Source organism: Podarcis liolepis (assembly GCF_965112155.1).
Source record: "Podarcis liolepis genome assembly, chromosome: 14".
In the NCBI taxonomy this organism is placed as follows: Eukaryota; Metazoa; Chordata; class Lepidosauria; order Squamata; family Lacertidae; genus Podarcis; species Podarcis liolepis.
In genome coordinates this window covers 26657731-26672761 of record NC_139569.1, presented here as the reverse complement: position 1 = coordinate 26672761, position 15031 = coordinate 26657731, and the positions used below count along the sequence as shown (strand labels likewise).

General features: G+C 51.2%; 1 protein-coding gene across 4 annotated transcripts in view; it reads right to left on the bottom strand.

Annotated features, from left to right (window-relative positions):
* Window positions 1-1011: 1011 nt before the first annotated feature.
* The window catches only part of ANPEP (alanyl aminopeptidase, membrane), a 30435-nt gene continuing 16415 nt past the window's right edge, over window positions 1012-15031 (bottom strand). For all 4 annotated transcript variants that reach the window (XM_083475025.1, XM_083475024.1, XM_083475022.1 and 1 more), the window contains exons 6-21: window positions 14370-14524; window positions 13894-14007; window positions 12818-12961; window positions 12426-12491; window positions 12063-12128; window positions 9464-9636; window positions 9139-9215; window positions 7660-7799; window positions 6459-6514; window positions 5733-5880; window positions 5374-5465; window positions 4536-4646; window positions 3411-3578; window positions 2667-2807; window positions 2476-2557; window positions 1012-1585 (exon numbers count right to left, since the gene is read on the bottom strand). In XM_083475025.1, the coding sequence (XP_083331151.1) occupies window positions 1436-1585; window positions 2476-2557; window positions 2667-2807; window positions 3411-3578; window positions 4536-4646; window positions 5374-5465; window positions 5733-5880; window positions 6459-6514; window positions 7660-7799; window positions 9139-9215; window positions 9464-9636; window positions 12063-12128; window positions 12426-12491; window positions 12818-12961; window positions 13894-14007; window positions 14370-14524 (1883 nt within the window). In that variant the 3' untranslated portion in view covers window positions 1012-1435. The remainder of the gene's footprint in view (window positions 1586-2475; window positions 2558-2666; window positions 2808-3410; window positions 3579-4535; window positions 4647-5373; window positions 5466-5732; window positions 5881-6458; window positions 6515-7659; window positions 7800-9138; window positions 9216-9463; window positions 9637-12062; window positions 12129-12425; window positions 12492-12817; window positions 12962-13893; window positions 14008-14369; window positions 14525-15031) is intronic.

Sequence of the window (15031 nt, the reverse complement as noted above, 5' to 3'; positions counted from 1 at the left end):
CCACCCAGCACCCTTCCTGTGGTTTCCTGTGGAGCAGCCAGACCTTAAGAGGGTGAGCCTGCTGGGTGAGAAGCAGCCACAGAGGAGAAGCCACAGCAAAGGAGGAGGTCCTGTGGTTGTCCTGAGCTCCCTCCACCTGCACTGAAGGCATCCTCGTCCCCATCAGCAGGAGATTCTCTTCTTCAGAGCTCCCAAATGCTGGGGCACGATCAGGACAGCAGCATCTTCTCTCTCTGGAGGTTTCCAGTCCAAAGACCCACTCTGACTGCAGCAAGCGCAGTTGGGGACTTGGCCTCTAGGTGCCTGCTGGGTTCTTCAAACCTTTGCTCAACCACAAACTCATTGAGCCCTCTCTGTCTGGCCATTACCCTCCCTCACAGGGTTGTTGTGAGGATCCACAAGGCCACACACTTAAAAGTAGCAAAAAAAACCTTGTATGATTAATAAGCGGCAATCTTCTTGCTTGAATCCAAGGTTATTTGTGTTTGTTTTAGACCAGCGGTTCCCAAAGTAGGCAGAACTGCCCCCTCCCCAGGGGGCTGCTAAAAGGCAAGGGGGCAGCCAGGGATGCTGGTGGTGTAAATGACTATCAGACTTTGAAAATCTGGTATCACCAGATCAATTTCATCCATTTTGTTGAATTAATTAAACTTAATGGTTTTACTTGGATTTTGAATAAACGTGGAATTACGGTAATTGTTACTAATTTGAATTTTATTGTGTTATTATCTTCCTAAGTGAGTAGTGCAAGCAGCTTTTATAGGGTAGAGCACTGCACTGGGGATGAGTTTATGGAAACAAAGGAAAGTGGCCTGAAAAAGTTTGGGAACCACTGATTTAGGTTATCTCTCTCTCTCTCTCTCTCTCTCTCTCTCTCTCTTTACCACTCCCCAACCCCAAAGACTTGGTCTCTTTCAATTCACAAAGATTTTTTTTTGGGGGGGGGTACACAGAGCTACAGAGAACCCCACCCCTCCCACTAATAAATTAAAGAACAGCCTGGGCATATAATTCAGGATACTATTTTTAATTTATAAAGTTAGGGTTTAAAAATTTATAAAGTTAGGGGTATAAAAATATACAGAGCTTTCTGGGTGGGGGAACATCACCATGGTTGAGAGGGGGACCCCTCTCTCTTTCCCCTCCCTCCCCCCTCCCAGGACCCCTGAGGCAAATGTGGAAACAGGCAGTGCAAGAGAAGAGGCTTCTGGGCAGTGCGAAGAAGCAAGCGTGGCCCGTTTGCCCCAGGGCAGAAAGGAATCTGGGGTGGTGGACACGGCCAGGCCTCTTCAGTGGCCAGGAAGGAGCAGGACGAGGTTCACAGAAGGATGGGGGAGAAGAGACAGCTTTGGCAGTAAAGGGGGACTCCAGAGCAACGTGGAAAGACAGGCAGAAAAACTGCTTGCGGACAACCTCAGCCTGATCCCCCAGACCTTCACAGCTGGCTCTGGAACCACTTCAGGGCAGGCTCCTTGTTCGCAGCCACCCACTGGATGTTGGCATTCGTCTTCTCCAGGGCCTGCTCCAGCGCTCGTGTCCCTGAGCCAAAGCCCACATCCGCGTTGTCTGCCTTGAACTGCTCCAGCTGCCAGGAGGGAGAGAAAGCAGGCAGGGGGGTCGTCACTGTTATCATCGGAGAGTGTGAGGAAGTGGTCAGAATGCTGGACTAGGACCTGGGTGACTTGGGTTCGAATCCACACACCCCCCATTCAGCCAAGAAGCTCGCTGGATGACCTTGGCGACCAGCCCCAGTTTCTCTCAGCCTAACCTACCTTGCAGGGTGGTTGTGCGGATGAATTATCTATCACATTTACATATATTCCACTTTGGAGGGGAGGTGGAATATAAATAAGCAACTGGGGCTTTTTAACTAAAAAGTGCCATGTGCGTTACACTGGGGTAACCAACACCATCCTTTGCTACGTGAGCAACCCATATAGAACAGAACCCATTTTGTTTTGTAAAGAATTGGCCCACTTCTTAACACTTAATCTTAAATTGTTGCAACCTGTCCTGGGACCTGCTAGTGGAAGGCAAGTAATATATTTAAAATGAAAAAGAATGAACACAACAGTAGCCACAGGGGTGAGTGGGGTGGGGGTGGGGGGAGAGGATGGATGTGCAATTCACCTGAGCAGCCCCTTTAAAAAAATCCTGTTTTTTAAAAAAATCAGTTGCTTAATTTACGCTATAACCCTTATTGATTAAAGTGTGGCTGCCCAGGGCAGGTGGGAAACCCCCACTTCAAACAAGTGGAGGGCAGATGTGATGGTCTGGAATTGGGGGAGGCTGTGGCCCAGATCCATAGGGCGGTTTTTCCAGCACCCCACCAAGCCTTGGGTGTTCTGCTCAGTGCCTGGCATCCTTTGGGTGGCCTGCGAAGGGACATGGCTTCTGGCTCATCAAGGTGTTTGCCCCCCACCCACACTCTGCACAGGCCCCCCTCCTGCTCCTCCAACTGTATACAGTCCTTACCTGCCGGAGCTCAAAGTCGGAAGCGAATCTCTGCGTCACCGCCTGGATCAGGTTGGAGAAGGAGAAGGAGCCTCCGCCGTACCTGGTTTGGTGGGTAGGGGGGTAACGGGAGGAAAGGGTGAGCCTGGGCACACACAAACCCACACAACCAATGCCCCTCCCCTGTCACCAGCTCAAATCACCCCACTCACTGGTTAAAGAGCGTCTTCCAGTTGGCGCGGACAAAGTCCCACACAAGGCCCTGCCCAACCACGTTGCGGGAGATGCTGATGATGGTGGACGTGGCATCCTGACGGCGGATCTTTGTGGGGTCCAGCGAGAACTCAAGGTACCTGTGGAACCGGATGGGGGCAGGTCCTTGAGCTGGCACCACTGGCAGCAACTCCAGGGGACCCTGGGGGTCTGGTCACACACAAAACCTCACCCTTGCCCAACCTCCCCACCACCACCACCACCGCTGCATTACCTCTGGCATTCAGGCGCCTCAGCGGCGACTAGGCCAGGGCCTGCACCTCTGCCATGGGCCGTTGTTGGGGCCCACTGCAGCTGTAGGTGGAGGCCGTGTGGCAGACAGAGATCCCACGGTGGAGGCTCAGGCCCTGGTTCAGGCGTTGCTGTGGCTCTGGAGCGCATGTGCTCGCACTGCGCTGCAATGTCATCCCATCACAGTGAAAGCGGGCCCAAGTTGGCGCCACTGGCTGACCCTCTCCTGGCTGAAACCTGGCCCTCACTCTGCCTTATTCAGTCCTTGAAGACAACATCTGCCCCTTGCCGCTTGCTTCCTGGGAGTGCATCTCCCAGGGGAAAGGGGCCACAGGCCTGACCAGAGGAAGGTTGGCCCCTGCTCGTCCCTAGGTTCTGAAGAAGCCTGGCGCATCCTCCCCATCCCCACCTCCCCACCCTACAAGGGCCTTGTCCGGCTGGGGCCACCTCACCTCTGGAGGATCCAGGGCTCCTGGCTGCAGGCCAAAGCAGAACGGAGCTTGTCAGCCTCAGACACCACGGTGGCATTCAGGAACATCTGCCAGCCAAAGTCCCAGGCCTCCTCCCCACCTGTAGAAATGGCACTGCAGTAGATGGCAGAGCGCAGGTTGGGTGCGATCCTGAAGGCGAGAATGAAGAAACGATTCATTTTCTGCATAATTTTTATTAAATTTTCTGTTTTACAATTTAAAATACTCATTTTACGCCCTTAAGATATGCATTTACACGCCAGTGAATATTTTATGCTACTATTTTATTGCTGTTATTAACAGATCCTATTTTTAATGGATTTATTTATATATATATATAGTTTTAATCCTATTGGTGTTTAGTTGATTTTTAATGATTTTTAGTTCTTTTATTTTAGCTTTGTTCCGCAATTTTTATTTGTAAGCCACCTTGAGCCCTGGTCCAGGAGAAAAGAGGGATATAAATAAACAATAATAATACTAGTCTGCAAACCACTCTTAGAAATGTATTTGTTTTTGATTAAGCGGCATATAAAACTTGCTAAATAAATAAACTAAATTTATGATTAGCTGGCAAAGCAGCAGCTGAGGACACTCGGATCACTCGTGTGTCCTGAGATCCTGCAGGAGTGGAATTTCTTTGAGAACAAAACAGAGAGGCAAACTTGCCTGACTGGCCTAAAAAGGCACTGCTGTTACACTTTGATGTAGAGGATTTGCCTCTCCAATGCAACCGTGTGCATGCTTACTTGGAAGTAAATCTCTCTGTGCTCTGTGGGCGTTACTGGGAATGATGTATCTGATTGCAACTTTTACATTTGGAAAAAGCGAGGGTCACTTCCACACTTAAAGCACGTGGCTTCCTGCAAAGAATCATAGGGACTGTAGTTTCTTAGGGGTAGCGGGAATCGTAGCTCTGTCAGGGGTAAACTACAATTCCTGTGATTTTCCTGGGGAAGCAGTGACTGTTAAAGTTCTACAAATGTGCTTTCATGGTTTGGTGTGGATGTGAACCCCAAACCAGCCTGAGGGATTGGTCTGCTCAAGGGGCGGAGGGCTCCCCAGAGGTCTGTCCTGGACCATTCAGGCACAGCCACAAACACTTACGGGTTCTTGCTGGGGTCATTCATCCACGTGTTGAACAAGTCACTGGCCAAGTTCTGGCACTCAGAGATGCCAAAGGAACAGGCTGTGTTGATGGCAGAGATCTCGTTGTACCTGGGCAAGGAAAGGAAACTCAGGGGGTTAGACTGGATGAACTTGAGGTCATAGAATATTAGAGTTGGAAGGAGAGTCCTTCCAATTCACTGTCAAACAGCTCTTAGTGTCAGAAAGTTTTTCCTGATGTTTAGTCTCCCTTCTTGTAACTTCTAGCGATTGGTTCGAGACTAACACTCCAGAACAGGAGAAAACAAGCTTGCTCCATCTTCCACGTGACAGCACTTAAGGTATTTGAAGATGGCTATCATATCTCCTGTCAGTCACCTCTTTTCCAGGCTAAACCTACCCAGTTCCTTCAGCCATTCCTCATAAAGCTCGGGTCCTTTCCAGCTCTACAATTTGGTGGTTCTCTGACTTGGAGCTAGAGAGAAGAGCAACCCAGGAGGCCTCCTGGCTGCAGCTTGAACCTGGAAATCCCAGGCACAGTATGTTCCCAGCTTGGAGCACCATTCCTCGGGCACAGAGGAAGCCTCTCAGCCTTTTCCCCTGCCACTGTGAAATGATGGGATGGAGGCTTATCTTCCCACCTCCCCTCTGCCCAGAGCCAAAGTGAGAACTGAAAAGAGGAGCAAGAGGCAACAGAGACAGTTGGCCAGTAAGATTAGCCAAACCTGCTCAGCCCCTCCTTTGAGGGTCCTCCCGCCCCAAGCAGGCCAGTTGTCAACCCCAGCCTAGCCCCTCCAGTGCCCCCCTGACACTTTCCCCTCGTTCCAAGGAAACTCACTGGTCCATCAGGCCATCTGGGATTTTGGTCCAGTTAGCGGTGAGGTTCTTATAATAATTGAACAGAGGAGTGACCTGCTTCTGGATGTATTTCTGCAGAGGGAGAGGAGAACAACACAGCAGTCATTAGGCAACGTTCTCTCTAAGAAAGAAATGGACCGATGCCTGCCTTGTAGCCCCCTGCCCAACTCCATCCCTGATTAGCACTAGGCTGGGAATGCCCTTCCCCATTTGTAGGGTGAGGCTGGGGGGGGAGCTCTCAGAGGGTGCAGGAGTGACACTCTCTCCTCCTCCCTCCCAGCCCACCTGGCACCCCACGTCCCTGGAACCCCACCCATGCCTAGCATGACCAGAGCTCACCTGCATGGGCCCATACACCTGGCTGCGGTCGAACATGAGCTGGAAGTAGCCCAGGTTGCTGAGTGCTGCACTCCAGGGCAGGTAGTCTCTCTCGTTCCCCAGGTAGAGGGTGGTGTTCAGGGCCAGCTCCGTGCTGGTGTAATTTGCCCTGGAAGATTGAGACCGCTTTGGGTGGAGGGTGTGTGTGGAGCAGACTGGTGGGGGCCCTCCCATCCCCTGCACAGATCCGCAGCCCTGCATTTAAGGCCACCAAGACCACAGGAAGTCATTGCCCACCCCCACCCCACCCCCACAATTCTTGGATCAAAACCAAGATGCCCTGCTGTCACTACTAGGGGATCCAATGGACCTTTGCAAGGGGAAATTTCTGGGCAGACAAGCTCTGGCACCTCACACTCTTTCGATTTTACACAAGAGCAGCAGTAAGCCTGGGTGTCTTGGAAAAATGAGAGCATGCACACTCCACATAAGTGGGTGGGGGTATGTGCGTCAACTCCAGACTGGCTCACTGGTTCCAGAGACCAGCCCAGGAAGGACCAGGCAGGTTGGACCTGAGAGCACCGACAATAGCCACTTCTGCATCCAAGCAGCACAAGAACCCTGCTGTATCCTCATACGCCACCAGAGGGCACTTGGACAGAGGTTTGGCTTGAATGGGGTTGCGGGTGTATATGGAGATTAGTGACTCCCAGATACAGGGGAGCTGTAGGTAACCCAAAGTCTCACCTGGCCAGGTTGAAGGAGTCATCAATCAGCTGAGCACGGTTAAGAATTGGGATTTTCTGGAAAGCAGCAGAAGTTGCTGGTCAGGATGGGAGGAACAGGAGGGAGGGGCAGGCTGGTAGGAAAGGGTGAGGGCAGGAAGGGAGCTGAAACATTAGACCAGTAGTTTTCAACCAGTGTGCCGTGGCACCCTGGGGTGCCTTGAAAGATGGTCAGGGGTGCTGCGGGCAACACTGGCCTCTATCCCTCTTTCCTTTCTTCCCTCCTCTGATGCCCTCTTACGTCTGCTCCACAGGCGAATGGTGCTTCTGGGAGGCACCTCTCTTTGGGGTGGGGGCAGCTCAGAGACCAGGCACGGCAACAGCAGCTGCCCTCGGGACTCCCAAGGAGAGAGGAGAGGGGACGAGGATGAGGGAACACTCCACAAGGGAGGGTGTGTGAAAAAGGGTGAGAGGCTGCCAGCTCTGCTGGCAAGGGGTGACATAACTAGGCTCCTGAGCCCCACAGGGGTGCCAGAGAAAGAATGTACTGTAATTGGTCAAGGGAGCTGTGGACTCAAAAAGGTTGAAAACCTCTGTGTTAGACCAAGCCAAATCCAGCCATAGGGGAGCCCCGCCCCACCTGCCTTGCAAGGCCAGGTTCCCACATTCGCCCGAGACTCATGATGAAGGCAGAACACTGCTGACATTTCCTGCTAGTTCAGAGTTGTGGACCAGTCCCTCGTTTGGGGTTCCCAGTCTGTCTGAAACAGCCCATTTCCTTTTGTGCTATGTCACTTAGATTCTAACCCTGAGAGCAAAGTCAGTCTTATAGCACTACTGGTTGTTGTCAGCCACTCTGGGAGCCATTTTCAGCGGAATAATTCCCTCCCACCCTTGATTTTACTGTTTTACCTTTTGTAAACCACTTTGATGGTGTGTGTGTTTTTTACAATCAAGTAGTGTATACATTTTATGAAATAAATTAATACTGAGTCAGGAACAGTATTTTCCCCACCCCACCCACACCCCTCCATCAGTCACCAAATTTCAAGGGCTGTGGGGGAGAAGGGGTGGGAGCCTTTGCCTCACAGACTCTCCAGTTAAACCTTGAAGAAGTTGAACTGGAGGAAGATGGAGACCTGCCTGGGCTCCTGGCTGTGTTCAGATGAATGAGACCCTGGTTGTGTAGAGAGGGGAAGAAGGGAGTCCAGGTCTGTGGCTACCTGGTGGTCTGTCTTCAGCTGGTCCAGGAGCCTGTCCCAGTTCCCCTGGTCATAGTTCACCCGGAAATATCCTGTGACGTTAATGTTGAGGAGCAGCCACGTGTTAGGATCAGCCCCAGTTGAGAAGTTGGAGTTCTGAGCTGCAAAAGGAGAGAGAGGGGTGACCTTGCGTGTGATCTAGAGAGACCTGTTCTCCAGAGCCAATTCCCCTCCCCCTGCCAATGTGGGCTCAGAGTGGCCCAGCTACAAAGTGTGATTCTAGGAAAGATGGCTAGAAAGGCGTCTCTTGGCAATGGGGATGGCTGTCCCTCTTCTCTAGCTAGCCAGGGAATAGTATGGTGCCACTTTTGCCTACTTGACTACAAAACTTACTTAAAAGCCTCAACCAAGCAACCATCTTGCAAGGTTGGGGTGACCCAGTACTTTGATCTGAAAAGCCTAATATATTGTTCCCTACAGACCCTCCCAGGTGCTAAGATCAGCAGAGAGGGCCCTCTTGGTAGTTCCTCCACCCTCAGAAATTTGTGGGGGTGGCCCAGTGTGTGTTGAACCAAAGGTGAACTGTTCTGGACGCTCTGTAAACACCATCTCAGTAGTCAAGATAACCCCATAATTTATTAGTAGTTGTAGCAACAAACTCATATGTGTTTATATTTTTTGCTTTGATGTTATCCTTATCTATGGGCTTGGGTGCTGGGCTCTGAGCCCAGAAAGGGGAACTATCTGTAAGATTTGGGTAGTTGCCACCTGTCGTCTCCTCTAGTCAGGTGAAGCGATGAGAAGTCCTAGACAAAGTGACATATAGTGCTTTGTGTATTTAAAAATGTATGAATGTTTGCTTGGGTGAGGACAATCTGTCCCCTTGCTGAGGTGCCCGTCCCATGTCTGTAAAGGCTAGGAGACCTGGCAGGCTGATTTGCTGCAAGTCTACACCCTTCTTCTTAATAGAACACTAGAACTGATCATTCTGGCGTTTTGGGCATCCTTCTTTGTTATCCTGCACCCAACCACTCCCATGAGGCCTCCTTTGGGTCTGCGGTTCAGAACACCTGGGAGAAGAAGGCATTCTCTGTGGCATCCCTCCCCACACGTATGCTGTGAAATTCCCTCCCCACATGTATGCTGAAGATGAACCTCTTTACCCTGGCCTTTCACACCCAAGATACATGTTTTCAGGACCCGCCCTACTCCTGTGACTGCAACTTAGCTATTTTAAATATTGAATATTGAATAGTTGTAAGCTGCCCTGGGGCCTGTTGGTGAAGGGTGGGTAATACGTTAAAGGAGGAGGAGGGGAAGACAGAGGAGGAGGAGGAGGAGTTGTATTCAACAAACTTTTACCCTTTGAAAATTAATGGTCCTCAGTTAGCTATGGCCATGAATTTCAGTGGGTGTATTTTGAGTAAAAGTCAATTGAATGCAATAATAATCCCAGCGACATCACGGTAAAGCTGGGAAGATGGTCGCAGTGAAGGGTACCTGTTGTGCTTGTGAGCCAGTACAAGGGTATTGAATTATCTGACTTCATTGAGGAGACAGGGACGATCCAGGTGTAGCTGCAGAAAGAGACAGACAGGTGTGTCCTCCCTTGTCCTGAATCAAGCCAAAGGTCTCTTGGCTTCCAAGGAGGAGGAGGAGGAGGAGGAGGAGGAGGAGAGTGCACTGGCCAGGAAGTCTAGTGATGCCCTGCCAGGAACTGCCAATGGCCACAATGCTCTGGACACAAGCACACTCCTTCCTCCAGGTTGTTCTGGACTGGATATGGCCTTTCCATGGAGTCTGTGGCTCAGGGTTCCCTACTTACTTGAATTGTGAGGATCGGTTAACAACAGATGTTTGGTCCAGCAAGAAATGCTTCTGAGTGAGGCTCCCAGTAGCAGTGTCCACAGTCACCACTGGGAAGCCCATCTGCAAGGTCCACCGGTCCATGATTTCTTTGACTGTGCCAGGGAGTTCAAACCTGTCATCATCTACTGCCTGTCCAAGGGAGGGAGTGTTAATGAGGCACAGGGATTCGTAGCAAAAAAACAATCAAGAAGACTTGTGGCAATGCAAAGCCTACCAAGCGCATTATGGCATCATAAGCTTTGTCAGATGCAATCAATGCAAAACACTCAACTGTGGCTTCTGGCCACAGTCACACACCCCTTGCCAAAACTCTATGTTGCTTCAATGTGCCTGCCTAGGGCTGAGCCCTCCAGCCCAACATAAGGGTTTAGCCCTCATAGCTATGGATGGACAACCAGGAAATAACCCAATTCTGTTGAAAATCCCAAAGGTAATATTTAAGGGGAAAGGGGAAAGGGCAAAGTTCAGCATCTGATTTGCATGCAGAAGGTCCCAGGTTCAATCCTCAGCTGGGTGATACTTCCTTCCTGGAAACCCTGGTGTGCTGCTGCCAGTCAGTGTAGACAATACTGATCTAGATTGACCTAGACTCTGACTTGGTATAAGGGAGCTGTTCCTCCCCTTTTCAGCCTCCTCCATCAAGTCGTGTGCAGAGGCAGAAGGAAAGGGAGGGGGGCTGTTGGCACAGGGTCACATGCCAGAAAGCAAAGAGTGCCCAAGAACAAAAGCTACCATGAAAAGCTCTCTTCTTCCCTCCCTCCCTCTCTGGAGAATGAAGTCGGTCCAGTATTTAGCACAGGAGACACTGACTTGTTGAGCATCACAAGCAAGGGAAAGGAAAGTCTCTGCCCCCAGCAGCTTGCAGTCTAAACTTCAACAGTGAGAGGTGCGACTGAAGGAGGGGAAAGGGTGACAAAGAGAAATGGAAGCAGGTCACGGTCACTGAGGCTCCTGTGGCTGGAGAAGAGGCTGGTGGGAGTGAAAAACCTATGGCCTGGAAGAAGAGGCAACCTTTGAGGGAATATGCAAAAGCAGAGAGTGGGCTGGGGGAAGGAGGTGGAGAAAAAAGAGAAAAGGTAGAGCCAATTAAATAAGCAGGAAGGGTGAAAATCATGGGGTGGTGGATAATGCAGGAACAGAGCAGAAAGAGAGTAAGGCTGGGCTATACTCAGATCCTGTGGATTTCCCTCCTCAGCCAAACTTGACACCTGTCTAAGTGGGCAGTGCCCAGGGCAGAAGATGGGCTGACTGGCAGCCCTGATGTAGGGGGACGTGCTTAAAATCTGTTGACAGCAAAATGCCAGCAGGAGAGGAGGATTCAAAATGAGCTCAGGGTTTGAGCAACGGCTGTGCCGCGGGATGCCAAATGCACAGCTGTAAGTTGTTACACACATGGAAGCAGCGCTCAGCAAAAAGCCCAAGAAGGAGATCGTGGACTGAAAAGGAGCTGCACTGCAAAGGAGCCAACTGGGCAGAGGGGACATTTGGGCCCAGGGAAGTCAATCAATGCAACCATCCTGAGGCAGGCAAGTCCAAGACCCAGGCAGCTGTTGGACCAAGACACAGCCAGTCTTGGCCAAGCCATGCTCAAAGACCTGAGTTCCTGGCATCACAGGGCCAAATGCATGCTTGCTGGGGAGAAGTCAGTGGCTTCAAGGAAAACTCCAAAGATAACCCAGAATCTAGAAAGCCCATCCTTGAGGGTGGGGGAAGAGGCTGGAGGAAGGCCAGGGGAAATATATTTGGCCAAGGAGTGTGTGTGTGTGTGTGTGTGTGTGTGTGTGTGTGTGTGTTCGTGTTCACAGTTTCCAGATGTTTCTGAGAATTCCAGAAATTAGCTAAGAGGATGACTGTTTGCCCGCTGAAGACAAAAAGTAATTGTGTTCTTATAAATAAGGATGGGCCTTTGAAAATGGATTAAGCAACTTCATGCAAGACAGCAAACAATATTGTGTCTAAGAACCTTGTGGATGTGTGTATGGTCTCATCCAAACTTGCCCTTGCCCCCGCTGCCTTTCCCCAGGGAAAGCTAATCTTAACTGCCAAATCGGAGCAAATGTCACTTGAGTTTTCCCCAGATTGATACTTGCACCGATCTATTGCTAATGAGGGTGTTTTCTGAAAGAAAGCAGCAAGAGAAGGGCAAAACCTCTCAGACCTGTGCCTAGAAAGTGCAGGACAAATGGGAAACCACTCATATCCACAGGACAAGGGCAAGTCTGGATGAGCCCTGTATTACCAGCACGTTGAACAAACCAGGATGCAACAATGGTTGGGAGACCTATGAAAGCCCTCCTCCCCCTCACCCCCACCTGCAACTGAGAGAAGTAGCCTCCAGACACTACCTGGCCAGGAACACAGGAAGCTGTATTGTTTACACTGACTGGCAGTAGCTTTCCAGGATTTTAGGCAGGAGCCTCTCCCAGCCCCTCCCTGGAGACATCAATGGGTATTGAACCTGGGGCCTTTGATTTGCAAGGCAGATGCTCTCCCCACTGAGCTATGGCCCTTCCGCCCTAACTAGAAGCAGCCACTGGCATTTTAAATGGACGTACCCACTGGAGGTGATGCCAGAGGTCATCGTAGACGGTGTTTCCATATGCGAAGGCCTGAAAGTATGACTGCAGAGAGAACAGAAGGAGAATGAGAGAGAGAGGGAGAGAGATTGACGCCCCCCCACCCCAGCTGCCACTGGGCCCTTGGGAAGCCCATACCTCCTTGGTGTGCAGCCCACATTGCCTTTGCTCCATTAGAGTTTGCTGGGGAGGTGGGAACGCACAGACCCTCCCCTTTGCTCACCCAGGTCTCTCCCCACTCCACACACCCCACCCCAAGGCAAAGCAGGGGGAGGAAGCGCCAGACCAGGGCAGTGCAGGTATCATTATGAACGACCCAGCGCTTGCCAAGACAGGCCTTACCTGCAGCCCCCTTTTGAAGCGGTCCTCAGTGAGGAATTCGGAGAGCATCCGCAGGACTGAAGCTCCCTGTGGAGAGAGGAGAGGGCAGTGAAGGGAGAGGCCACAGGATGTCCTCTCTCACTCCCACCCATGATGGGGTTCCACACCCAAATGTAAATCCCAAAAGCCAGGCTTGGATAATTCCACAAGCCCCAGTAATGTAGCAGATCCTCTCAGAACCACAACCTTTTCATAGGTGGGTAGCCCTCTGCCAGTCTTAGCTTTGAAGTACCAAGGGAGAGGCAGCGGCTGCTCCCAGCTCAGTTCTCTGCAGCCAAAGTTGCTCCATCTGGGAAGGGAAGAGAGGCAGGCACTCCACCTTCCCTAGACCCAACCACCCAAGGCACACTCACCTTGCTGTAGGCGATGGCATCAAAGACTTCGCTGATTTGCGCTGGTGTGTTGATCTCCGCTTCGGGGAAGGACAGCGGGTGTGAGGAAGCCAGTGCATCAATGGCCATCACACGGTACATTTCGTTGGAGACCATCAGGTCTTTCTGCAAATCAGTTCCCCAAAATCTCATGGTCCATCCTCACAACAAACGCTCTTAGGTAAGAGTGTGTGGTGGGGGACAGTGACTGGTCAAAAGCTTTATGGCTGAGCAAGGATTCAAATCTAGTTCTCCCTGGTCCAAGCTCACTGCCCACTATTTACATCCCTTTCTACCTGGAAAGTGGACCCATCATGCTCTGGAGGCTCTTCCTGTGCCACACAGGAGCTCCTTCCAGTGGCAACCACACCATTGCCACAACATAAGGAAGAGACCAGCTCTCCCCTTGCTCCTACATGGGCCACATCCACACTCTGCCTCTGTGTGGGTTTATTTTCATAGAATCATGGAGTTGGAAGAGACCACGAGGGTCATCCAGTCCAACTTCCTACAATGCAGCAATTCTTCTTTTCTTTTTCTTTTTTTGTCCAATGCAGGGCTTGAACCCTGAGAGTCTCATGCTCTTCCAACTGAGCTAGCTCTCTTCCTCAAGCCAGCTTAATTCTCAGAAGCCATGAAAATTATAGTTTTGTGGGGAGATTGGGGTTGTGTACACCATGCATTTAAAGCACACACACACCCCAAAAACCCTGAGAACTGTAGTTTGCTGAGAGTGCTGGGAATTGTAGCTCTATGAGGGGTAAGCTAAAGTTCGCAGAATTCTTGCAGTGAGGTGAAGGTGTTTTAAATGAGTGTATGAAAGACCTTATCAGCACCTTCAGAGAAATCCAGGGACCTTGAGATCACTTGGAAAGCGGCCATCTTTGGTTTCCAGGGCGAATATGTCTCCAAACCCCCCACTACCCAGCCCTCTCCTTTTGCCAGCTACCTTTGCAGAGCTCAGGCTGCCTGAGAAGGACTTGGGTCAGGAGCTGCATTATTCCTCAGGAGCCTCCCAGCACCACCCAGCCCTGTTCTATCTCACAAAAGCAACTTACAATATCCCAGGTGGGCTCCGCCGCATCGGCACCAAGATATTCCACATAGGATGCAAAGCCCTCATTCAGCCACAGGTCATTCCACCAACGGAGGGTCACGAGGTTCCCAAACCACTGGGGGTGGGGAAGCAGGAGGTTAGTCGGCCTTGAAGCCCCTCAAAGACTCCCTCGGTGCATGGTATTGGGTGGGTTTGAAGTGTGTCAGGTGCCCAGCCAACAATCACCTCATGGGCTGGGAGAAGTCTTCAGAAAACGGCCAATGAGAGTGAAAAGGGTCTATTGACTGAGCAGGAGCTCCTGGGAAGAGCCTTGCAGCTAGACGATCCTGGTCTACAACACAGACCATCCTGTCCAGCACTCGGATCTCCCAGTGGCCAACCAGGTGACCCAGGGGAAAGCCCATCAACAGGACCCAAGTGCAAGATCCTCCTCCCCACTCAAGTGGCCCGTGTGGTTCCAAAACCCGTAGAGAGTACCTGATGGGCCACTTCATGAGCGATGACGGTCAGCACCCGCTCCTTGTTCCCAATGGAGGAGAAGTGTGGGTCAAAGAGCAAGGAGTTCTCACGATAGGTCAACAGCCCCCAGTTCTCCATGGCGCCGGCATTGAAGTCCGGGAGGGCAACCTGGTCTGGGGAGAGAATGTTCCATGAGCCAGGCTGGGACCACCAGCCAGGCTTCCACAGCTGGGAGTCAGTTGTCACTCCTAGGCCTTTTTAGAAGCAGTGCTGTATATATTAAAAACCACTTGTGAACAGCACTATCATACTGTAAAGAGTTGGCGGGGCTGCAGACCTGCCCTATCATTCAGCCACAGGGAACTGAAGTCCCAAGCCAGGTTTCGCCACCTTGCTGCCTTCCAGGTGTCTTGAACTACCTCTGTGCTTTGCAGGGACTTGGACTAGATGAGCCTTTGGGTCTCTTCCAAAGCTACCATACCGTCATCCTATTAACTTCCATCAGGCCCAGCCAGCATGGATGTATTGTCTACTCCAGCACAGCCAAGCTGGCTGCGGCTGATGGGAGTTGCAGCCCAAGACTTCCAGAACATCCTAGGTTTCTCTAAACATGGTCTGTGGAAACAGTTGAACAGTCAGGAGAAGAAGGTTATAAGAACCAAGGAGGGCCCATCTGGTCC